The sequence below is a fragment of the Halichoeres trimaculatus genome, unplaced genomic scaffold (assembly GCF_033239565.1).
Source record: "Halichoeres trimaculatus isolate MK-OKI-2021-1 unplaced genomic scaffold, fHalTri1.1 fHalTri1_scaffold_10, whole genome shotgun sequence".
NCBI lineage: Eukaryota > Metazoa > Chordata > Actinopteri > Labriformes > Labridae > Halichoeres > Halichoeres trimaculatus.
The window spans coordinates 20,313,857-20,338,422 of NW_027437187.1; the positions used below are offsets into that span (position 1 = coordinate 20,313,857).

General features: G+C 39.7%; 2 protein-coding genes across 4 annotated transcripts; both read left to right on the forward strand.

Moving 5' to 3' along the window:
• The first annotated feature begins 335 nt into the window (after window positions 1-335).
• Window positions 336-18,111, forward strand: ano2a (anoctamin 2a). 3 transcript variants are annotated; one of them, XM_074677886.1, is made up of 28 exons: window positions 336-441; window positions 3,717-3,889; window positions 5,336-5,635; window positions 6,952-7,047; window positions 7,325-7,497; window positions 7,583-7,637; window positions 7,730-7,781; window positions 7,915-7,970; window positions 8,074-8,121; window positions 8,350-8,414; window positions 8,758-8,892; window positions 8,991-9,151; window positions 9,336-9,418; window positions 9,866-9,877; window positions 10,504-10,578; window positions 10,760-10,816; window positions 11,452-11,526; window positions 11,724-11,925; window positions 12,140-12,251; window positions 12,335-12,392; window positions 12,480-12,580; window positions 12,664-12,821; window positions 12,911-13,063; window positions 13,290-13,342; window positions 14,953-15,119; window positions 15,356-15,461; window positions 16,218-16,812; window positions 16,958-18,111. In XM_074677886.1, exons 2-28 carry the CDS (start codon window positions 3,761-3,763, stop codon window positions 17,626-17,628), a joined length of 3,948 nt encoding a protein of 1,315 aa, XP_074533987.1. In that variant the 5' UTR covers window positions 336-441; window positions 3,717-3,760; the 3' UTR covers window positions 17,629-18,111. The 3 variants fall into 3 exon arrangements, with proteins under 3 accessions (XP_074533987.1, XP_074533989.1, XP_074533988.1); XM_074677887.1 differs by having other exon boundaries at window positions 348-441; window positions 3,720-3,889; XM_074677888.1 differs by lacking the exons at window positions 7,915-7,970; window positions 8,074-8,121; window positions 8,350-8,414; window positions 8,758-8,892; window positions 8,991-9,151.
• cers3b (ceramide synthase 3b) lies at window positions 17,096-24,044 on the forward strand. The gene is made up of 11 exons (XM_074677889.1): window positions 17,096-17,118; window positions 20,428-20,604; window positions 20,779-20,896; window positions 21,562-21,680; window positions 21,772-21,829; window positions 22,138-22,188; window positions 22,352-22,444; window positions 22,567-22,695; window positions 23,345-23,451; window positions 23,533-23,686; window positions 23,826-24,044. Exons 2-11 carry the CDS (start codon window positions 20,432-20,434, stop codon window positions 23,943-23,945), a joined length of 1,122 nt encoding a protein of 373 aa, XP_074533990.1. The 5' UTR covers window positions 17,096-17,118; window positions 20,428-20,431; the 3' UTR covers window positions 23,946-24,044.
• Window positions 24,045-24,566: the final 522 nt, after the last annotated feature.

Here is a 24,566-nt window from a genome sequence, read left to right on the forward strand (position 1 = left end):
AGTTTCTTTAAGATTTTTTAACAGCCACAGTGCAAAAGAAATATTTTAATGACTGTTTAAATTCAGGGATTGAACCTGTTCATTATATTAAATTAGTCGTATTGTTGCAAATTATATTTTCAAATTATCTGAGATGTTTGCCTCCAGGGGGTTTGTAAGATTTACTTTCAAGTCTAGTCTGTAAGCTTCATCTTTTCCCCCTGGCTTACACACATACACACCCACACCTCTTGTATCGGCAGTTTGCACACACACCGTGTCTGCGTCCCGTATGAAACAGTGAGGGAATTAGCTGTTCTGCGCGCGCGCGCGTTAAGCCAGTGGTTTCGGGAGCGCGCGCGGATTGTCCACCATCTCAGCCCCCATTGCCAGGCGGTGCACCTCGCGCGTCTTGTCTGTCATCCATCTCCACTGAGAAGACCGGATCTTCCACGAGCTCTGGTAAGTGATTTTGTTTTGCTCTTTCCTCACCTCGAATTGAAAAAGTGTCCTTGACCCCTCTCAGCTCCCCTGTCTTATTTTTATCTCCTCGTGTCGGCGGTGGTAGCGTCTTAATGCACTAATACACTAATTTATTCGAACCTTAGCGGCTTGTGTGTATAGGTGTTCCCCAAACAAAGCATGTCCATAACCAGTGCTTTCATTCCTGAGTCACTCTGGAGCCTGTAAGGTGTTAGTGAGCGTGCTGAGGCTGTTTTTCCACTGACCACGGTGCACACAACTGTTGCGCACAGGAGAGAGTGATTAGACATATCCTGTTATAAGCAGCTCGTGACAGCTGACTGGGGATGAATTAGTCAAAATGACAATCATGTAGTTTGATGTGGCCTGTGCGGAGAAATTGTGGGAATGATTGTTAATGTACAGGACAATGAAAGGTGCAGCCTAATGGTTTGAGTCAAAGTTTGCTTTATAGGTGATGTGGATTCATGCCAGAATTTTGAACCACTGACTATGCTTGTTTGAGATTTAAGTTTCCTGTCATAGCATTAGAAAGGAGCAGCAGCTGTTAAAATTAGCGATGTGTAATCTGCTGTATTCTAGGAGGACAGCATTAGACCGCTCCCATGCTGCCCTCTGGCCCGTTAATGTTAGTGTGAGGGTACAGCTGACCCTCCTGCCTCTGTTGCTGAGCTGTCAGCAAGCTTACAGACCTTAAAGCCCCGCGCTGAGACGCGCACTACACGCCTTTGCGCTCTCATCTTTTGCCTATAGTGAAACGGGCGGACGGATATTCAGATACCACAGAGTGATTTAGGATTTGAAACAAATACTTAAAAATCATAGTAAATTACGAACACTATTTCAGCTTCTGGACGTGTATTTCTCTTCATGTTCATACACTGCCGAGTGTAGAGGGACTGTTTTGGCAGAAGTAAATAAATTTTTTTTGAATCTGAGTCTTTACATGATCTCTAGTTCTATGGTTTATATTTGCATACACTTTGCTTTTTTCTGTATTTTTTTTCTTTTTAAGAAATAGTTCCTTTAAACAAATAAAAGCAAAGTTTGTTGCAGATTTTTGAATTACATATTCATTAGAGAGTGGGTTAATTGAGTACGGACATCAGAAATTCTACAAGTAGTCTAAAAGGTTTACTATTTTGAGGTTTTATTATAAATATGAACAAATTTAAATGAAGTAATAATCGCTCAATCCTCAGTCATTATTTCATCAAGTTATACTCTCATGTAAGAAAGTTTATACTTTGAATAAAAACCCTGAAAGGCTCTTTGTGATGGTCTAGATGCTAGCAGTGCATTCAAAGATTAAAGGCATATGAAAGCTTTGTAGTATGTTTTGAGGGAAATGTATCATTTTATGAGTAGTAAAAGTACCTAATGCTTTTTAGAGGCAGTAACTTACAGTTTATGAACAAAGCATTTCCCTCTGATACCCCAACATTTGGGAATTCTTGCAATGCTTGTAAAAAATAGCATTATAACTTTTACTACCCATCTATTTTTCCACATACAATCTTGATACACAAAATAAAAGCCATGGAGTAATCATAAGAGGATTGAAGGGAAGGAGACAGATACTTTGTGTTGTGCATCACGGTGTAATTTTGTCAGACTTATCTTTAAATTGTTCCCTTTTTAAGATTTTACCAGTCAAGCCATGAAATGAGAAAATATCCTTTACTTGCATTATTTATGACCTAGAAGTCCTCAGTATGAAGCATTTGATACCAGGTACTTATCAGAACTCATTTTAGATAACCTCTCTTTTACCTCTTGAACTCTTTAAGACATATTCTCAATTTCCACCTTGGCTCTTAGTTTGTCAACACATGGTAAAGTGGGATTATCGTCAGTGTGAGTGCGTATATATAAGGGGATTGACTCTGGAAGCCCTCTGTATGTGTTGTGTGCACGCCGCTTGGTTGGCTGTTGGTGTGTTTACATGTCTCGTGGATTTTCATGGTATCCTCATCAGCCTTAGCATGTTGTCGGAAACTTTTGGAGGGGCAGGCTGTCACATGCTTTTCCCTGTCTGCATCATCCTCAGTTACTCTCTGTCGGACAGTTAGAGATGAATAATCTCTTGACCTTACACGTCTAAACAAAAGATGCAGGCAACAATCCTCTCACATTGAGTTCTGTGTCCTATAACATGCATTTAAAAAGTTTAGTAAAGGATTCACAGTCAATAACTGGCTTTGACTCTGGATAGTAACAATGCACCTGACATTAGTATTGGTATCTGGTTATTTGATCACTCAAGGGAAAAGTTAATATCTGATTTGTAAATTTTAGATTGGCTTGTAATCACTTCATTTATTTAAAAACAGTCCTTTATTTGATATCTGTTGACTTAAGCCATGTGCTTTATGTGCTTAGAGCGGTGTGAGATTTTACAACTCAGTTGTTTCCTAGAGCGTCAGTCTTAACTCGAAAGAATAAGCCCAGTGACAAATTACCCCAGCAGATTGTAAACTGTGTCGCTTGGATTGCATCCGGAGCTTAATCTATGCCTACAGCTTCATTTGGGTAAAAAAAGAGATGAGACAGCTTAACTTTGGCTCACAGTTGATCTGTCAGCCTAAAACAGCTACTGCTGTGTGAATCCAAACACGACAGCTGAAATAAAGGAACTTTTAAATTGACCTGCACTGATTCCTTTATCCTTTCATTCTGAAGGGATTTCCAGAAAATAAAGACATGAATAGATTTCACAACAGAGTATTTTATGTAATTCCTCCTTCACAATTCTGGAATTACTTCTGCAAAATAAAAACTACTGAATTTCCAAGAAAAAGGGTATATTTCAATATTAGAGTTAATGAAATAGGGAAAATAAGAAAATCGTTTGAGATTACACTGCCAGATTGACTGTTGTAGCTCTTACCTATACAGTATAAGAACTTTATGGTTGGTGATGACCTTGAGTTTTTAATCACAGGACAAAAAGAATTGAACCCTTCTGTTTCTCCCCTTTAAATCATAAAAATGAAAGAGATTCTTACATTCTTTAAGAGAGGAATAACTCCTTGCAACAATCACTCTCACTAGTTTTCTACAACTAGTGTGGATGGCTGTGATGAAACCTGATCATTTTTTCAAGGTGGCAAAATCCCAAAGGTTGAGTCGTTGAGTCTGCTGCAATAATCAATTACTCTACAGAGGAATGGTTTTATTTTAAAGTTACAGCTAAAGCTGAAAGTTCACCCAGCTTCACAACACTAAAGTCTTGTTTTTCTTTCCTGCACCAGCAGAGGCATGAAACGGAAAAGGACATCTGCATGTCACCACAGAGATGAGTGAGACGTCGTCCATTCACTCAGCGAAGCTGGTTTCCCTGGCCCGATCAATTTCCGGGCTTGGGCTTGACGCCTCCAATGGAGGCACCGTCAACCCCCCGGGCAGTGGTGATCCCCCTCTTCCGGTATGGTTTCAGATTTATACTAACATTTAGAGGTGTCCCAGTCTGATATTGGATGTCAATATCAGCAAAAAAAAACAAGTATCAGTATCATATCTGAATGCATCTAAAATCTCCAATATAAGCAGTTTCTGTTACCCATTGGTTAAGAGTAAATGGGTCAGTTTTTCCTCATACCTACTGTTGCTGACTACTGTTCTTTGTTTGAATAATATCACTTAATCAAGCCTTTTCTAACATGACATACATACTACAAAATAAGTAATAAAAGTATGCATGTTTAATGCTGATATCATATCGATTAATATCGGTATCGGCCAATACTCAATGCTGCAGCATCGATATCGTATCGGAGGTGAAAATGCAATATTGGGACATCCCTACTAACATTCACATCCAGTAGTTTGGAAAGCCTGGAGCATTAAATTCAGTCTCATCCTTGTAATTCCTCCTTGTGCAGCAAGGTTATAATAGTTTTGGATTTGTCATTATAGTTTAGTTTTAGTTAGATTTGACATTTTATTTTCCATAGCAGTTTAGTTTTAATTAGTTTTACAGTAGGCATTCTAGTTTTTATTTAGTTTTGATTTTTGCAGCAAGGCTTAGTTTTATTTAGTTTCAGTTTAGTTTCAGTTTAGTTTTTTCATACCTTATTAACCAGGTGCAGGATTCAAAAAGGTCAGAGTAAATATTTTGTAATACTGTTTATTTTCAAGTCCAACATAGTGCTCACTGCTCAGTCAATGCTGATACTGAACTGTTGGCTGCTGCCTTAAACACATGAAAATAATATAAACTTAGTATAAAAATATAAGCATCAATTATATAAAATAATGTTGACATAAATTACATAAAAATAATAATAACATAAATTATAAAAAAAACAATATAATATGAGCTTCAATAAATAAAAACTTGGACTCTGTAACAATTAAACTATTACAGATGCTCTGATTCATTGCTCCACTACGTTTCGTCGCAGCACAGCGCACAGCCAGTCAGTGCAGTAAACAAGCTCATCCCTATACGTCACTATGATGGTGCTGTGCGGCACTGACAACTGCCAAAAACTGTCTAAAATTGGTTGGGAAAATGTGTCGGATTAATTTAAATCCTAGAGGCTAATAATATTGTCAAAAACTATAACTAAGGAAATTTTGTCTATCATTTTAGTTAGCTTCAGTTAGTTTTGTGAACACAAGATACAGTTTTAGTTTACGTATTGTTTTTGTTTTCTTTTCTAGTTTTTATTAGTTTGAGTTAACTGCAATGTATTTTAAATTTTAGTTTTCACTTTTAGTTACATTTTAGTTAACCATTACAACCTTGTTTTGCAGTCATGCAGGTTTTTCTGATTACCATGCTCTTTTATTTCAGACCTCTAAATGTCCTTCTTGCGCGCCTGATAAAATACACCAACAATAATTACCCATGCTTTTTTCCTTTTAGGAGTCTGGTATCGATCTAGGCCCTGGGCTGTATTTTGCAGATGGCAAGAGAAAAGTGGACTATGTTCTCTGCTACAAATACAAAAAGAGGAGAGCATCCAAGCCACGCCTTTCCCTTACATCCAATGGGAGTATACCGTTTCCAATTCCAGGCCGTTGGGACTTGGAGTCTGGGGAGGCAGGTGAACCTGCAGGTGACGTGGTGGAGTCAAAGCTGTCAGAGGAGGAGAAGGCTTTAATGAGGGAGGAGTTTGAATTGGGTTTACTGGAGGCTGGACTGCAGATTGAGCGCGACAAAGAGGTTTGTGTGTGTGTGTGTGTGTGTGTGTGTGTGTGTGTGTGTGTGTGTGTGTGTGTGTGTGTGTGTGTGTGTGTGTGTGTGTGTGTGTGTGTGTGTGTGTGTGTGTGTGTTTTGCAGTGTTTTTGATTTTTCATCTCGTGTGCTCTCCAGTTGACACTTATGGGTCGGATGGCTTTCTTAGGTGATGTGACTACAAAGCCTGTGATTGGATGATTGCCAAAGAGGTTAAGGGCAAGTCTAAGCCTGTCTCCTGAAGCCACAGAACATGGCTGCTTTCTAATTAAACAGATAACTTATCAGCAGGGTTACATATAACATCAGGAGTCACAACAAGAGCTATGTTGAAGACCTCCAGGTACTGGATCTAGCCCTGATGAAACAACTTCTTCAACATAAAGACCTTAGCATTAAACTCCCAGCATTTGAAGCCCTGTGAAAATGCTATATTTTGGACTTTATTACTACTTTACATGTTCATTTCTTTGTGAGTAAGTGTCTGTTTATGAGGCTGTGTGTGTTGTATATTTTGGCAGAGGATTAAGACTGTGACCGTAAGTGTGAAGCCAGAAGCCAGATTATGGGGCCTTATCAGAGAGAGTGATCTGCTGCTCGGAAGTAGACGCGCTGGCACATAACTGCAAACAGTAAAGGGGTTAGAGGGGTGATGGTGGGTTAAAGCTTCCTTGGATGTGTCTGAGATGGTGCTTCATCTGGTCACTTTGTACTTTTCCTGTTTACCTGCTTAGTCTGGAATCCTAATTTGCAGCCAAACTGTGAAAATAGAAATGTGTCTGCAAACGTGTGGTCTCACACAACATCATAGGTGGAGCATGTATTGTTTGAGCATCTGCAACGGTATCTGCATTAAACCACTGATGTTACAGTAATTGCATGAGCCATGCTCTCCCAGCCAGGTTACAGCTTGTCAGTTTCCGATGTACCTGGTAATTGGCACCATCATGAAGACTGTAATAGGGCTCTCCTAACAGGTCATAATTCTCTGCCCTTATGTCCTATACTGTGAAGGATTGGGAGGTTCAGGGCTTGAAATAATGGGATTTCACACAAAAAAGCCTCATTATAACACAAAGTAGCATGCTTACAGGTTTAGAGAAGGCTCATCTGGTGGCCTTGGGACAAGTAGCAGGAGCAATTAAATGCAAAGACAAATAGAGTCAGGAAGACAGACTGAAACTTAATCAATCCATTAGGAGCGGAGGTCAGTTTTATCACATTTAAGCTGATACACCTGGTTAGTGTTGTGGAATTGTGCAAGGTAAAGCATTGTTGTGTTGATGTGTTGTGTTTTTGTGCAGAGGTTAAACAGCCTTCGGTTTATTCGGCTGCACATCCCCTGGCCGACACTCAGCCGAGAGGCAGAGCTGCAGAAGATCAAAGTAGCTGTGAAAAAGGTCAGCTGCTTGACTCAGCCGTTTACTCACTCTGGCATTTAACCGAATCCCATTTCTATTTGTTACTGTAGATGGTCCCTTTAAAAACAATTAAATTGTCATATATAAGCAGATTTTATGTTAATTTTTTTAACATTTAGAGAGAATTAATGTGGATATAATACCAAAACATCCTATTTTAGTACTAAAGAGATGTCAAAGACAGTTTTTTAGTTGTTTTAAGTCAAACAAGTTTTGTTCTTTTCTTTTCTTTTTTTTTTTCTGTTGCATTGAGCAGAAGTGTGAATTGCGCAAACGGATGGGCATTGCTGGGTGGTTGGATTACATTGCGACCAAAGTCAGCACCCCATTTCAGCCGGACATCTCTGACTTTGACATCCAGAAAGACCCTCAAACGGACGTCCATTTCAAAACGCTCAAACACCCTTTTATCAGAGACAAGCTCCACCTGTGAGCACCCAAACTCTCTCACATTATGCTCGTTTATAAGAAATAAACACAAGATCTGTAACAGCTTTTCCGTTACTCCCCACAGGTATGACATCAAGTCAACAGAAACCCTGTTTGATAATGCAACAAGAAGCAGAATAGTGAGTTGATCAAATATTTCCTAATTATTTTACAATGAACAGGTTTTTATGTGTCTCACCTACTGATCTGACTTTGTTTTGATTGAGCCCAGGTGGCTGAGATCATTTCACGAGTTACCTGCAGACAAACCTGTCAAACCACTGGTGAGGTTTAACTTTTATTCTACAGCCTTGTCATCACTGTTTTATATGTTTTTCATGAGCATGGCTTTAGAAAGTCCTCAAACTCTGCTGGTTGTTTCTGTAACACTGTTACCCCTCCTTTTTGTGTTATAAGGCATCAACTCTCTGGTAGCCCAGGGTGTCTATGAATCTGCCTTTCCTCTTCATGATGTGAGTATAACAGAGAAGCCACTTAACCAAACAATGCAAAGAGGATTATGTATCGAGCCATAATGTGAGGCAGTTAACCAACATAGTGTCTGTCTATCTTAAGGGACCATTCACCAGGAGAGGAAGAAAAGATCAGCGAAATGACAGACAGGTGAATGGCTTCTAATTTATCAGGCGGTGATTTTAAAGTAAACAGCAGTGAAACTTGACACCATATGTTAGTATACATAGAAAATGTGGCAAAGTCCATCTTCTTAGTATGTTAGTCATCTTATTCTGTGTTTGTTTTGAGAAGGCCATGTGTCTCCAGACATTCTGACATTTTTTTTATAATATATATTATAAATTAACTGTGTCATTATTCTGGATGCCCTTTTAGCTCCTTCATGAGGAATGGGCAAACTATGGAGTCATGTATAAATACCAGCCTGTGGACCTTATCAGGTATTGACTTTAACTAATTAAAGGTACTGAGCTTTATGGATGTAGTAATGACTTTATTTTTGTTGATCAGAGTGTAGAGTTTGTCTTCTGGAGAAAAAGTCATATGGTAAACAGACTTAAAAATTAACTCCTAAAGTCCTGATAGTGCGTTTCAGGGAAGTACTTAGTACAGAAAGAGTAACTTCTTACATGGAAACAGTGACTAACGTTTGCCTTGATTTGACTAAAGGTAGAAGCTAATGGTAATTAAAGCAGATAAGCTCTCCAGTCTATAGAGCAATATATATAGATAGATATAGTCAATCGTAGGCTGCTATTTCAGTATTTGCCTTTGTCTAAACAGGAAGTACTTTGGAGAGCAGATTGGGTTGTACTTTGCCTGGCTGGGTGTTTATACCCAGCTCCTCATCCCCCCCTCTGTGTTGGGCATCATTGTCTTCCTATACGGCATTTTCACAGTCAACACCAATGTGCCAAGGTAGGCAGTCTCCAAACGTGCAATTTTCCCAAACTGTATTATTCCCCACATGAGTCTGTGTCATTCCCCGTGTTTGCTTTTTTTAATGTTTATTTCAGCCAGGAGACGTGTGATACAAACCTGAACATAACCATGTGTCCACTGTGCGATGGTGTGTGTGACTATTGGCTCTTGAGTACTGTGTGCTCCCTGGCTCGAGCATCATACCTGTTTGACAATGGAGTCACTGTCCTCTTCGCCATTTTCATGTCACTGTGGGGTAACGAAAGTTCTTAAACATTTTTCCGAAAACATTTCTTTAAGTGTATTTACATAGACCAGATTAAAAAAATAGACATTTTTTTTACCTGTGAAAGCTCTGGTGAAACAAAATAACATATTCTAGAGTTCAAATTAAATGCCCCTGATTCTGTAACATAGTTTTTCTGTGTGTAATGTTGCAGCTGCCTGCTTCCTTGAGCACTGGAAAAGGCGTCAGATGTGTCTGAGACACACCTGGGATCTGATGAGCTTGGAGGATGAAGAGGTACAAAATACATTCATGGATACTGTGCATTCTGAACAAACAATCTCATGTTTCTAAATGGAGACAGTCAACTATACTTTTTTAAAGAAAAAAACATCAAATAACGGCTTTTTGTTAAATATCAGGTCAGTTAAGGTGACAGTGTTAATCTATTCTTGCCTGGGTCTACAGTGACGACAGTCAGAGGTCAAGGTTTACCTTGCAGATTTGCAGATTATCAGAATACTCAAAGGACACCCCCCCCAACACACACAAACAGAATGTGTATGACCACTCATGTATTAACACCACTCTTTGCCTTGTGAAGGGCTGTAATGGGATTGGTGTGTTCTTAACGCACCACGTTTGCTGGTTCAGATGATGCAGCAGGCTCACAGCATAACACTGCCAGCCTGTCTCTTGATTTTGACCTCTGTCTCTGTCTCTGTCTCTATCTGCTGCTCTTAGGAACGACTACAGGTGGGCACGTTTCCTTCCCCTTTACATGGACTCACCTCTGATTTGAAACACTGTAAATTTTCACATGGATATTTGTAAAATATTTAGGATTGTTTACTAAAAAAAAGTAAAAATGTAAAATAGAAATGTGAATTCAATGCTACATAATTTCCAAGCTGATCCAATTTTCCAAACAGTTTTAACAGCACTCTACACAATTTGCTTCATTTTAAACTTTGAATTATGAACAACAATAAAACAATTTTTACAGCTGTCCACGAGAACACTGTTTACAAGGTGATGAATAGTGTGGTCCGTCGGTATTTGAGATCAACTTCTTATTTTTACATTTTTGCTGAATAGCTTTGCGACATAAACAAAACCTTACAGGCTGTAGTCTTCAAAGAGCTAGTGGTGCGAACTCTCTTACTTTCTCACAAAACACTAAATAATCTAAAAGTCCATCAAATTTTTCTGAAATTACACAGCTTTTATTGCAGACTGTAGTTTCTGGGAAGTAGCGATTCACATCTTACAAGCTGAGGATTTGCCAAAACAAATTTGATCAGATATAACGTTTTTTTTTGTGTTTATGTATGTGTTTATTTACCTGTTGTGTTTGTAACACTTACATGTGTGTGCTGCAGGAGGAGCTGAGGCCTGAATACGAAGAGGCTCTAAATGAGAAAAAAGCCAAGATGAGAGCAAAATTTAAGAAAAAGGTATTGTGTGTTTGGTGTGTGTGTGTGTGTGTGTGTGTGTGTGTGTGTGTGTGTGTGTGTGTGTGTGTGTGTGTGTGTGTGTGTGTGTGTGTGTGTGTGTGTGTGTGTTTCAAACACATCCAAAAAGCACAAACTGCTCACATATTTGAAGTGACAACTTTTCCCTGACTTGATGTTTCAGTCGACCCAAGCTGTCAGTGGTGTGGATGGAGAAACAGACCAGATGCTGTCTTCCCAGGTACCGCTGCCTATTGTGATCGGGCATCATCAGGGCAGGGTTGCAGGGTGGGAGGGGGGTTGGGTTTGGTGGGGGATTTAAACTTATTTATAAACAGATGGTAAGACGGATCTCTCCTCTACGATTACACTAAACTACGTGAGAGTAAACAACTTTTGTTGCATCAAAAATATGACCACCTGTCAGTGATTTTGTTTAATTCATGGCAAAGTAACAATAGATTGAACTGGAATTAAATCTTTTTTTTTCTAAGTTTCACAAACAATTTTGCATTAAACAACAGAATGATCAATTATTATAGCAGTATAAATTCTCAATCTGTCTGAGTTGATGTTGCTGCATAAGGAAGAAACCCCTCTCACCTCCAGAGGGTGGTTGAGTCCAAAGCTGCTTACCTGCCTCAGATTAGCTCAGATTACGGATGGAGAGAGAAAAGGGAGGAGAGAGGAAGAAGGGGAGGGGAATTCAGTTCCTTCAGACAGCACACATAAACCTGCCAGACAGTAAACATAACGTGTGGGCAAAACGTGTGCTCAGCATTGCTACAAATTACTCACTGTGGACATATCAAAGACTTTAAGGATGTTTATTTATTTTATGTGAACCAAAGTAATGAGCATATTTTTTCTTGACAGCGAGAACCAGAGTCTTTGGATATTGAAGATCACCTGTCAGGTTTCCTCATCAATGTGTCCACCCTACTCCTACTGGTAATCTGTTCACACTGATCATTACATTAAAACAAGTATATAATGAGATATAGAAAGCTTTTTTTTCACATTTTATTTTAAAGAAAAGAAAAGAAAAGCTCCCAATAAAAAAAACATGCCTTTCCCCTGAAGTATTGTCATCAAAGAAAACAAATATTCTTTTTCATCCAACTCTGATATTTCTGTGTATCCTCCAGGTCTTCATAACCTTCTCGGCAGTGTTTGGGGTGGCAGTTTATCGGATCTGCATGTTAACCGTGTGGTCCATGAACCCTGATCATGATGCCAAGGCCAGTGTGCGGATGACCGTTACCACCACAGGCATCATCCTGAACATGCTGGTCGTTTTGGTGTTGGAGGAGGTTTATGGAGCCATCGCGGTGTGGCTGACTGAGCTGGGTATTGTATTCAAATCAGCATTTAATGAGGGAACTTTCTGGCTTGCTGAAGTTGATTAAATGTCTAAATTAAGATGATTAATAGCAACATTTTGGAAGATGATAACATTTTTTTTTTACATTGTTAGAATGCAGTGGTTTTAGCGTTTGACTTAAACATGACCAGGTCTGTGTAAACTGTTGTATTGACCATCTCTGTGTTATGTGTCTAACAGAGCTTCCAAAGACACAAGAAGAGTTTGAAGAGAAGTTAATCTTCAAGTCTTTCTTTCTAAAATCCATGAACGCCTTTGCACCTATTTTCTATGTGGCCTTCTTCAAGGGCAGGTGTGTGTTTGTTTCTGAAGTATTGCAACACTTAATTCCCATCCCTGTCTTCATCATACGTCTCTGTGCCTCTCTTCTTGCAGGTTTGCTGGGAGGCCCGGTGATTACGTTTACGTCTTTGGGGACTATCGCATGGAGGAGGTAGTTGGAGCCACACTTATTTGTTGTTATTTTTATGTGTTTGTTGATGTTCAGTTAATGTGTATCTGTGTTTTTCTGTATTTTCAGTGTGCTCCTCCAGGCTGCCTCGTTGAGCTGTGCATCCAGCTCAGCATGATCATGCTGGGAAAGCAGCTCATCCAAAACAATGTGTTTGAAGTTCTCATACCGTGAGTGTGGTAATTCATATTCCGTTTACAACATGTCAAGCCCATGCTGTCTTTGCTCTAACGCTTCCAACTGTTCTTTGCAGCAAGCTAAAAAAGATGTACAGAACAATGCAGGAAAAAAAGGGTAAGAACAGAGAAGCAGAGGAAGATGATGAAGAGGAGAAGAGGCCAAAGCAACAATTTGACAAGGACTTCATCCTTGAACCATTTGAAGGCGTGACCCCAGAGTACATGGAGATGAGTGAGTTTCCTGCTCCAGTTCTCAAAATGGCAATCATACATTTTCTGTTTTCATCATCGGGCCCTGCATCCATGTGTGTACATTCACAGTGATCCAGTACGGGTTTGTGACCCTGTTCGTGGCCTCCTTACCTCTGGCACCAGCCTTTGCTCTGCTCAACAATGTCATTGAGATTCGTCTGGATGCCGCAAAGTTTGTCACTGAGATCCGACGGCCGGACGCAGTGAGATGTAAAGACATAGGTACAGACCCCCCATGAGCATGTTTGCTTTGTCAGTCTGTGTGAATGTGGAATAATCTACCTGAAATGTGTTACTTTTTTTTCCTTTCTCACTGCTCTATCCCTGTATCTTTGTCTCTTTGTCTTTATGTTTGTCCGTCTTTCCCTAACCTTTACACAAACATACACGTTGATGGACACTCCTCCTTGTCCTTCTTTGTCTCTCTGCATGCACATGCTCTCTCCAGGGATTTGGTACAACATTCTTTGTGGAATCAGCAAGTTCTCTGTTATTACCAATGTAAGTGTGTGAGTGAGTGTGTCTGTTTGTCTGTTGTGTCTAATGTGACTTCTGAAGTGAACTTGATGAAAAGGATTTGAGATTTTACCAATTTTACACCATGGAGTTATAGCAATAAAGTTTTATTCATTGTTTCATTTTAACAGGATGCTCAAATTTAGATTTTTTTGTAAATAATCAAAAAAAATTGTCACCATTTTTTTCATTTATTTACTTCATAATCCACTGTGTGCATTGCTGGAGTCTGAATTAATTCCCTTCATTACAAAAATTCATAAAGTGATTCCTCATTACATGGTTACATCAATGATTTCATGTTTGCGTTTGCAAACCGTCAGTGATCAGTCTTTCCTTTGACTCTTAATTGTCAACTACCTTTACAGTTAGTAAGTAGTTGTTGTGCAGAAATCTCAAAGATTGCTTTAAGTCTATGTCTAACTGCAGGTACAATATTAATCTAGGTTAAGCCATGCAATGTTACCTATGTATTACTCTTTACAACAATTCTACATTTATAGTGCCCCAGATCTTCAAAAAAGAGAGAATAGTTAACAGCAATATGTAAGAATCAGTTCTATATAATACGTAAGTTAAAATCTGATGCCTACCATAAAATCAGTTAAATAAAAGGAAATAATAAAGCGAATAATAATCCTGAATTTCCCTTTGGGATAAATAAAGTATTTTTCATTTCATTTCTTAAAAACAAGATAAAGCCAATCAGTAATAAAAATAAGTTATTGATATTGCTCATTTCATTAATTTAACAGTTGTAATAGGAGCTCACAACACCACTAGCAACTTTCAGAAGAGCACTGAAAAAAGATAGAATAAGAGTACCAAAAGCAATGTAACCCCTTTCTACAGGGGTTTTGTACATGCCGTGTATTTAGTTAAAAACCAGTAAAAAATAGATTAAAAAAAGGAATGTGACAGAGCCATGTCAGCAGCTGGTCCACAAAAGTGATGTAGAATTTTTAGACTAAAGCACCATTGTCATAGACTGTTTGAAGCCTACATCAATGAAAACAAAAAGATTTAAGTCAACTGTTAAAAAACAAGAAGAATTTCTGCCTCTCAGACCAAAATTGGAAATGTGTTTCACTGGAGAGTCAAATGCTGCTTCTCCAGAAAGTAATTTGGTGCCATAAACAGAAAGAGATGGTAAGAGGAAAGATACAAACACTATTTCAAAAAATAAAACAAATGCAAAAGAAATCACATTTTTCCCCCTGGGTCTTGTCAACACAATGTTTTTTAAAGCCTTAAGACATTTTGAGAGCTAGCCTGATGATAAGAGAAATAAATATTTTTATAATATAAGATAAGAAATAAAGAGATGAGGCAAACAAGCTTCCACTTTTTACAATAAATGAAAAAGTGAGACTTTGCCTGAAATAAGTTGCTAAGTTTTAAGAAAATTCTGTGGATGGCAAATGTGAAAATTATGAGGATAATTGTTATTTGAGAATGAGAGAGATAATGTATTAGACCATTTTTTTTTAATCAATTCTCCTGTATGGACAGTTTAACACAATTTGAAGCTCCAGCAGTAATCGGTTCCAAGAATCAGTTTACACTTCCTTACTCCACTATTTATGTCTTCTCAGGCATTTGTGATCTCCTTCACGTCAGAGTTTGTTCCACGAATGGTTTACCAGTACATGTACAGTGTAAATGGTACTATGAATGGCTACACAGAGCATTCGCTGTCCTACTTCAATGTCAGCAACTTCCCACCAGGCACGGCGCCACCCACTGACATCTCCATGTGCAGGTCAGAGTGACTCTCTTAACCTTGACATACCTGGATTTTCCTTTAAACCCTTCAGCCTTGCAGCTTAACTCTGACTTTACCTAAATACAAAACTTGTCTGGAGTTTCAGAAACTGTCAAATGTGTCATTTATAGTAGGGATTTTACTGAGTCTAATCTTTCTAGGAAGCATGCTGTAGTAATGTTTACTCATGTGATCTGACTTCCTCCCCTCTAATACTCTTAATGTGTTGTCAGATACAAGGACTTCAGAGACCCACCTTGGAGCCCAGAACCATACAGCTACTCCAAAGAGTACTGGTCCATGCTGGCAGCAAAACTGGCTTTTGTGATATTCTTTCAGGTAAAAACACATCTTTAAATAAAGTTGTGTTAGAGTCAGACTGAAAAGACGTCAGATTTACAAACTCTCCCATCAGACTCACTTGATATAATGATTTCTTTGATAGCGGGTGCACACAGCTTTTTTTTCCCTGTCTCTTTGAGAGATCGAGTGTCAGGGACCAATAATTTTCAAAATGCTGTTTTACCTTTTCCTCACCCTTGTCCTTATTGCCATCATATTAATTTAATTTAACAGACATGTAGGGAGACACTAACCCAGCCTGTCGCCCGTTCTGTTACATTTCAACGCAGATTATCTGCTGATGCAAAATCTTGATCTAACGACAGTGCTTTCTTTATCCCAAATATAAAATCTGTATACCTCACTCTGTGGAACATATTGGGATTATTTTTATGTAATAAGGTCAGGGATTATAATGGCACTAAAAGTCTGAAACCCACAGTGTCTGAGTTTGGTTTTGCAGAAATACTGACTGTATGTGAATGTAATGGTGGCACAGACGAAGGAGAACCATGATACTGATGTGAATCAGTGACACTTGGCCTCACACTCTTGATGAGGTTGATATTGACCCAATCCTGGGTCTGTGTATTCTTGTAGATTACAGTCTATGGACCAGAAGGTTGTTAAATTAGTTAAGCTCCTAGACTGGATGTCTTTTGAATTTAAAATACAGTTTGTTCTGTATTAAAAGCAGATTGAGTCAATACATACTTTCAGGTGGAAATTACAAATGCCTGTTTTTCCCTGCAGAACCTCGCTATGTTCCTCAGCATGGTTGTTGCCTGGATGATCCCAGACGTACCACGATCCCTGAGGGAACAACTGAAAAAAGACAACATGATGCTGATGGAGTTTCTCCTCAATCAAGACCAGGAAACACGTGCCAAATTCAACTCCCCAAGACACTCTGCCCCGTGCTTCCCCAGCACTATAGACATTTTGGTGGAAGCACCACCAGAGGAACAAGAGGAGCAGCAAAAGAAAGAGGAAGAGGAAGAGGAGGAAGATGTGGAGACTAGTATGGATGCACTCAGGAGGACTAGAGACAGCGATCCAGAGGTCGAGAAGACAGCAGAAGATAGTGAAGAAAACAGACAAGAAGAGCAAGAGGGTGATGGAGGAGATGAGGTTGTAGAGGTAGAGGGTGAACAAAAGGAGAATGATGGTGAGGTAAAAGAAGAGGATGAAAAGGAAGAGGAGAAGCAAGAGAAAGGAGAGGAGGAAGGAAAAGAAGAGGAAAAGGAAGACAGAAAAGAAGAAGAAAAAGAAGTTCAAGTAGAGGCAGCTGAGAATAAGAAATCCAGCATGGATTTGGACTCCCTCATGAGCGAGCTGGGCCTGTTCGGTAAGAGGATGAAATTTAATTTATCTGATGTTCACCTCACATTTATGTCTTTACAGATATTTTTTCACAACATTTGTTGAATTTGTCCTGTTTTTTTTAAATTCCCAGTCCTGTCTTAACATGATGTTTTTTCCTCATTTTAAAGATCAAGAATCCTCACTGAGCCCAGCGACAGATGCAGAGCTCCCTCGCTCAGCCTCCAAACAGGAAATTCAGAAAGACCAGGAGCCTCCATCACATCCATCATCTATCAGAGGCTCAACCCAGAGTCTGAAAGACTCAAGGGCAGAACTTACAACATCAAGTGTTGACCCTAAACCCTTCTCACTAATTGCGCCCCCTCCTCCCAGAGAGCCTGGCTCAAGGGCAAAGACCCGATGCTCCACCCTGCCTTCCCGCCACAGAGGGGCTGAAGCTTGTTACAGCCTGCCACGGCCGAGCCACTCCACCAGCCTCACCAGGTTCCAGCAGGCGACCACACTAACTCCTCTTGTTCCTCTCAGCTCCACATCGTCAGCCTCATCCAACCCATTTTCTCCTCCACAAACACCGGTGTCCCCTTCATCTCCAAAGCCCACACAGGACCCAGCAGCCCAGCAGCCCACTGCTCCCAGTGAACTTTTTGTGTTGAAAGGTCCTCCACCTCAGCAGCCTCGCTCAAGGGGCAAAGCTCGGTGCTCCACCCTACCTGCACGACAAAGAGCCCCCGGTCCAGAGGAGCACCAAGCCAAGCCAAGCCATTCCACCAGCTTTGCAAAGCTGGAAGACCGCGTGCCCCCTTCCCCCAGTGAACTAAAGCGAGACACGCTGTTATGAGGGGAACTGGAGGGCAGGGGAAAGAGACAGAGGGTGGCAGAAGGAAGGGGTTAACTGTCCAGATTAGCCTCTCCTGTCTGTCCCTGGGACCTCACCCCCTCCGTCTGTCATTTGTATCTGCGACCATAAGACCTGAGGTCTTGAGGTGTGACCACTGGGATCAACAGGACGTCCTTGTATCCTCCTTGTCTCCACAGAGTTGTTAATTCCACTCTAATTCAGGACTGATTGAAAATGAAATCCATCTCTGGAACTATCCATCATTGCCCGGGGACATAACTGGAACTGCTTTTTTTTTTTTTGGTTGCTTTTTTTTCTTGGTTTGTCTCTGCAAAAAGCTCATTAGCTGCTGCTTTACTGTTGTTTTCAGATCCACACATGTAGCAGTGCTGCCTTGTAGACCAGAGGAAGCTGAACAGCACAGCTAGTATCAACAGAAATGCTTGTAGTGATTTTGATATATAAAAAAATGTAAAAATATAATAAAAGGACATATTTTTGACGACTGCTTTTCTTTATAAAATCTCGCGTTTATGGGGGGTTTCATGCTGAATTGCAGGGTGTTGGTCTGTGACACTGGATATATGTGTGTTACAGGTACTCAATATAATCAAAATAATCAAAATAAAATCATGAATAAAACATCTTCATTTTCAGAGATGCCAAGCTAAGGAAAGCCATAAACCTGAAACCAGCAATATTGATTGTGTCCCTGTTAAACTGTGGGTCTGAATGAATCGTACGGTCTTTGTAGCCCCCTAATGGTGTAAATAAGGAACTCTTCTGAGCTCTGCCTTTGAATTTGGATGCTCTTTGATAAGTTTTGTTTTCGATATTGTATCCCCATGATCCCGATGTTTGCCTAATTCTCCGGTCAAAGTGCTGGAAACATTTTCTTTTTTTTACCTTAATATTTGTCGCACAAGTTAAGGAAGAGTGAAATAGTTAATTGTAACTACAATCATTTGGTTTCTCTTATTCTGTTTGTTATTAACCAGGGCAGCAGTTAATACAGAGCAATAATTCACTCTCCTTCTCTTTTTTACACGGAACAGTTCCCTTTTTTTTTTCCCCTGTCCATAACCTGCCCTGGCTCCTCCTCCCCCTTGCCCCACCACTGAATGGGGCCTTTGTGGGGGCTTCCCGGCATTCCAAGGGAATTCTTGCAGGTGAGGGTACATGCAAACAATTGCTCACTCTAATGACTGCTCCAGTTTACTTATTTTTTTTTTAACAACAGCAAATACAACAGTGTGTGAGTGCTTCTCCAGAGCTGGGCTAACCTTTCCCTAAAGGACTCACTGCAGCTAACAGGGTGTGTGATCACACGAGCAGACAGAGTGGGAGGGAAGGATCCTATTCTTTCTAACCAGGTGAGCGACCACACACACATGCTCCAAAACCAACATGCTTATTGAAGCCTGTCGCCTCGCATACAAATGAGGCGCGTGAGTCAATATTTGTCTACCTTATTTAAACTTTTAATGCGACCTTTGAAGAATGGCTCCACAATAGCTGGGAGAGTTAACACAGGATCCGTCAGGGCTGTTGTCCAATATGGATAAGTGTAGAACGTGAGCTGTTTAGGTGTCAGATAGGCTTCTCTCACAGATTCCTGGAAAACACAAACTTACATTTAGCAAACTGAAGGTGAGTATGTGACTGTGTTTGGTGTGTGTATGTGAGGATGTTCACTATTGATAGTTTTTTTCTAACTGACTTGCGTCCAAAGACTACAAATGCAAATACTCAGACATCCGTAGGCATGAAACTTGAGATTTTCAGGTATGTCAGCTTTTGAGGACTTTCATTGGACATTTGTCACACACACACACACACACACACACACACACACACACACACACACACACACACACACACACACACACACACACACACACACACACACACACACACACACACACACACACACACACACACACACACACATATCTGTCCCCACTCCTCTTTTTTGTCTGTTGGAACTTGTCAGGAGGACACTGCCCGCAGGTACGTATGCTCATCTTTCCCATGCCTTAACTAGCATTGTACTACAAGGGTACACTGATATCAAGAAAAAAATCCCCACTAGATTAAAATGTTCCTTAATTTCTTTATAGAGCTTTGAGAACACATTTGTAAGGTTGTTTTCTACCTGCTCAAAATGTTTTTATCTACACTGTTGTGGGCAGAGTCCACTAAGGGAAGGACTTTACTTCTCTCTAATCTTGCTCCTCACCCCTTTTATCTGTCTTGCCCTTTGATATGTATTCTTCTACACCTCTAAATTACTTCCTTCATAACAGCATACACACCAAGTTTTTGTGCTAGCAAGAGACCAGTGAGAGGTGGTGATAAATCATGTCTAGACCGTGGCACTAGAGAAGATAAAATAAGATCAGGAGCAGTATTGGCCATAGTTTTATGCCACTATGTGTAATTTTCCTCTCACTTTTTGCTTTGACAGGTGTGGCTGCAGTTGAACTAAACTGGATGTTTTCTGTTGTTACCATGACTTATTTATTTAATTTTTAACATCTAATATATTTTTAGTTTACAGATTTTTTTACCCACTAAATCTACATATAGGATGATTTTTTTAAGTACAGAATTTTACGGTCTCTCCAATCAAATCAGATCTTTGTTAAAACTCAAATAATGATTCCACTTGTTGATCATAGAATTTTAAAGTTATGCGCTGCTACTCATGACATGGTTTTGAAACCTGATTATAACACTCAAAGCTTTTCTTGATGTTAGTAATATATTGTTTTTCCATAGGTTTACCCTGTGTCCCAGCAGCATGTTGCAGACAGTCGGTGACTGGCTGTGGTGGGAGCGTCTGTGGCTTCCAAAGAATGTCTCCTGGTCTGATCTGGAGGACAGTGAAGATCGCGTCTACGCCAAAGCCTCCCATCTTTACGCCGTACTGCCCTGTGCTTTCTGCCTCCTCTTCGTCAGATACCTGTTTGAGAGGTGAGAACATGCAGCCTCTGAGTAAATGTGCCCGTGTCTCAAGGAGATTAGCAACGTCTGGTTTCAGAATTCAGGGATTATGTTGCACAAGCTGACTGAAGCCATGAGCCAGGGCACTCCTGTCATGTGTAGTGAAACGCTCACGCACATTTCATATAACATTTGTTGTTGTAGGTACCTGGCCACTCCACTAGCTAATGCTTGGGGAATCAATGACAGAGTACGTCTCAAAGCTGAACCAAACCATGTGCTAGAAAATTTCTTCTGCTGCAGAACACGGGCTCCATCACAGGTATGTTTAAAGGAGCATTTCAGGAAAAAAAACGGGGGTTTTTTTTTGTTTACATGCAGAAACCATAGTGACCCTCAGTTATGCTGATGAATTTTTTGTCCATTTGTTTATGCAACTTTGTTACAAAGGCTAAGATAAAACACCAGTTAAAGGTGTCAGTTTATGAAATAGCCTGGGTAGAGACTCCAAAGAAGCCAAATAATTCTATCTTCAAAAAATTATCAAAACCAGTATGTTAAACAAACACAAAGAAACAAGACAATATAGATCAAGCAAAAATAGTTATTTGTTAATATTATGTTATTGTGTGTTAATTTAATATTTTGTCAGAGAAGATTTAAGATGAAGATGTTTTCTTCTTTCTGCTCTTTTTCATTCGTTTGAGGTTTTTTTTCTAGTTCTTCACTGCAGTACTCTGTAATGATCATAAATGAAAAAAAGCAAGATCTTGCAGTTTATCGCTCATATCACAGGCACAGTAATCAAATTGCTCTTCTTTTTTTTTAACAAGATGACACATTAGAAACTTGGCACTAATCAGAATCAGTATCAGAATCAGAAATATTTTATTGATGCCAGGGGGAAATTACACATGCTTCATGACTGAGTTGCAGTGTGGAGACTGTAAACAGAGTGTCTTTACATGATAGTTTCCCATGTCTCAGGCAGATGTGAGGTCTCTGTGTAAGAAGACCAGTCTGCCAGAAAGCAAAGTTCACATTTGGTTCAGGAGGAGGAGGAACCAGGAGCGTCCAGGGCTTCGCAAGAGGTTCTGTGAGGCCAGGTGTGTGTTGTGCATGTGTGATGGGATAATGATGTGAGAGCACAAGTGTACAAGTCTAAATATGGCATTCTTGTTTTATGTCTGCCAACAGCTGGCGATGTGTGTTTTATTTTTTTGCATTTGTCTACGGAGTGGTGGCTCTCTATGATGTAAGTATTTGAATTCATATTATGACAGGAACTGTTACTATAACTGGGTTCAGTTTTTGTGCTGGACATTTTCCCATTGTATAAACTGTTTACTTTGCTGCTGTGGGATATTTCTCCTGCCTTGTTTTGTCTCTCTCCCCATGAGGATGTATTTCTCAGATTTCACTGTGTACAGTATGTGCTTTAGCATTTTCTCACTCTCAGGCAGGCATCTTTGCATGAGCTTGTGTTTTTTTTTTTTTTTACACATTTTTTTCAAGGCCATCCCCTCCTCACACTCCTTTCTTCTCTGTTTTTGTTGGCTGCAGAAACCCTGGCTGTACAATCTAAGGGAGGTTTGGGCTGGCTTTCCAAAACAGGTAAGACTTTTTACTGTTTGTATGAGCATGTCTTCTACTATATCAGAGTGTATAGCTCCTACTCATATTATGTTATGTGATAAAGAGCAGTCTGTCATTCATTTGGGATTAAGGAAATTCTGGTGCACGATATCCTATCTCATCTTATTTCATATCCATGCAGTCCATGTTGCCATCTCAATACTGGTATTACCTCCTGGAAATGGGCTTTTACCTTTCTCTTCTCTTCAGCCTCACAATTGATGTAAAACGGAAGGTAAGCATCCTGATATTAGCCCGTACTTTTATGTGTTATTTTATTATCATTCATACCCTATCCCATATCATATCACAGCAAAAAACAAATATCTTTGATCTTTACCTGCTGTTTCTATGTAGGACTTTAAAGAGCAGGTGATTCATCACATAGCCACCCTGACCCTTCTGAGCTTCTCCTGGATTTCAAACTACATCCGTATCGGTACCCTCGTGATGGTGGTCCATGACTCTGCTGACATACTACTGGAGGTGACAGATGGTGCACTGGGAGATATGTTACAGTTCTGTAGACTAGTTATAAGATGACAATGATTTTGCCCCATCACAGCACTACAGCATCGGACTAACTCTAACTAACTCAAAGGATCAGACATACTCTTTTGAATACATATTTCTTATGTGAGAGCATATAAGACTGAGAATTTGTTATATTTTAAACAAAGAGTTACAGCAGCTTCCAAGATGTCTGATTGTTTTGTTCTGTTCTGCTAACGCTAAACACTGAATTGAATGTAAAGAGTGATGAAACCATTAAAGTAGTTCAAGGTCAAGCCATAATTTTTATTTATGACAATATTTTTCCAAGAAGTCTCTAGAAATGTGTTAAAAATCTTATCCAGATCTGGAAATGGCTTTTAGGATCACAACTGAGCATAAACAACATTAGCTTTTATTAAAACTAAAAACTTGTTCAAACTAATTTAGATGATAAACATTAACATTTAAATGAGTTTATTTTTTGTTGTTTGGTGAATCCTGTGTAAAAATTGGAAATAATTACATGATTTAAACCAAATATAAAAGGACAGCATGCATTAACCTGCATTAACTTTAAAGCAGCACATGAAACTATTCATTCAAACTAAGATCTAAAGCGTATCCTTTTTTTTCCCCTCAGGGTGCCAAAGTAATAAACTACGCCAAGTGGAACCAGACTGCGAATGTAGTGTTTGTGGTGTTCACAGCTCTTTTTCTCTTAACAAGACTTGTCATTTTTCCTTTCTGGTGAGTGTGCAAAAAGGCAAAATGCAGCATTATGCAAAAGAAACCCTCAGTTTAAAAATGTTTTTCTTTGTATCTCAACAGGCTGATCCACTGTACTTGGGTTTACCCACTGGAGTTGTTCCCCCCCTTCTTTGGTTACTACTTCTTCAATGTGATGCTGTGTGTTCTGCAGTTACTCCACATCTACTGGGCTGTTCTAATATTAAGAATGCTTTACAAGTCTCTCTTCAGCAAGGTGTGTTTAATGTCTTTTAAAGCATAGAGATCAAATAGAAACTGTGCAAATTCATCATCTCACATGCCTTTTTTTTCTTCTTTTTATGGCTTCATACTGATCTCCTACCTTTCTCCTGTGGCTCCACTTCATCACACAGCTGGAGGGTGATGACAGAAGTGACGAAGATGAGGATGACTGTGACTCACCTGAGGAGAGGAATCACAAACTGAGTCATAAAAATGGCTCTGGAGCAAGAGACCGTGCAAATGGTCATTGACACGAAGAAAACAAAACTGACAACAGAACTATAGACAGATTTAGTTTAGAAGGATGTTTTAAGGATAATAATTCTCAATAAGTAAAGGCAAGGCAGAAAACAGGCAAAAGTGAAGGATTTTCTTCAACTGATTTGAATGACATGGTTTTTGAATTTCACAATATTCAGAACTGTTGACAACTTGCCCTGTTGACTTCATAAAAAATGTCTTGTGTCTTTTTCTCTGCATTCTGTAAGTTTATTATAATAATCATGAATTCATAGAGGACACGTAGATCCACCCTGTGTGGGACTGTGCCTCTGTGTGTTTGGTGCGACAAGTTCATGCAAGAGCACATCAACAGAAGGAAATGAATGTTTTTCCACACAGTGACTTACTGTAAGTGTTTCATTTTTTGAAAATCGTACAATTGTCGGTTTCTTATGCAGTTTGAGAACCTCATAGCATGTCTTCAGGCCCTTGTGTTGGCACGACGTTACGCGACACTTTACAAATGCAGTCTACAGAGATCCGATGCACTAGGTGGAGCTATCGTAAACAACTTGGAATTGCGATCCCAGACAACCGGCCCTAGATCCGCAGCATGCTTCAGTCTTCAGTATGCAGTGTATCAGAAACAC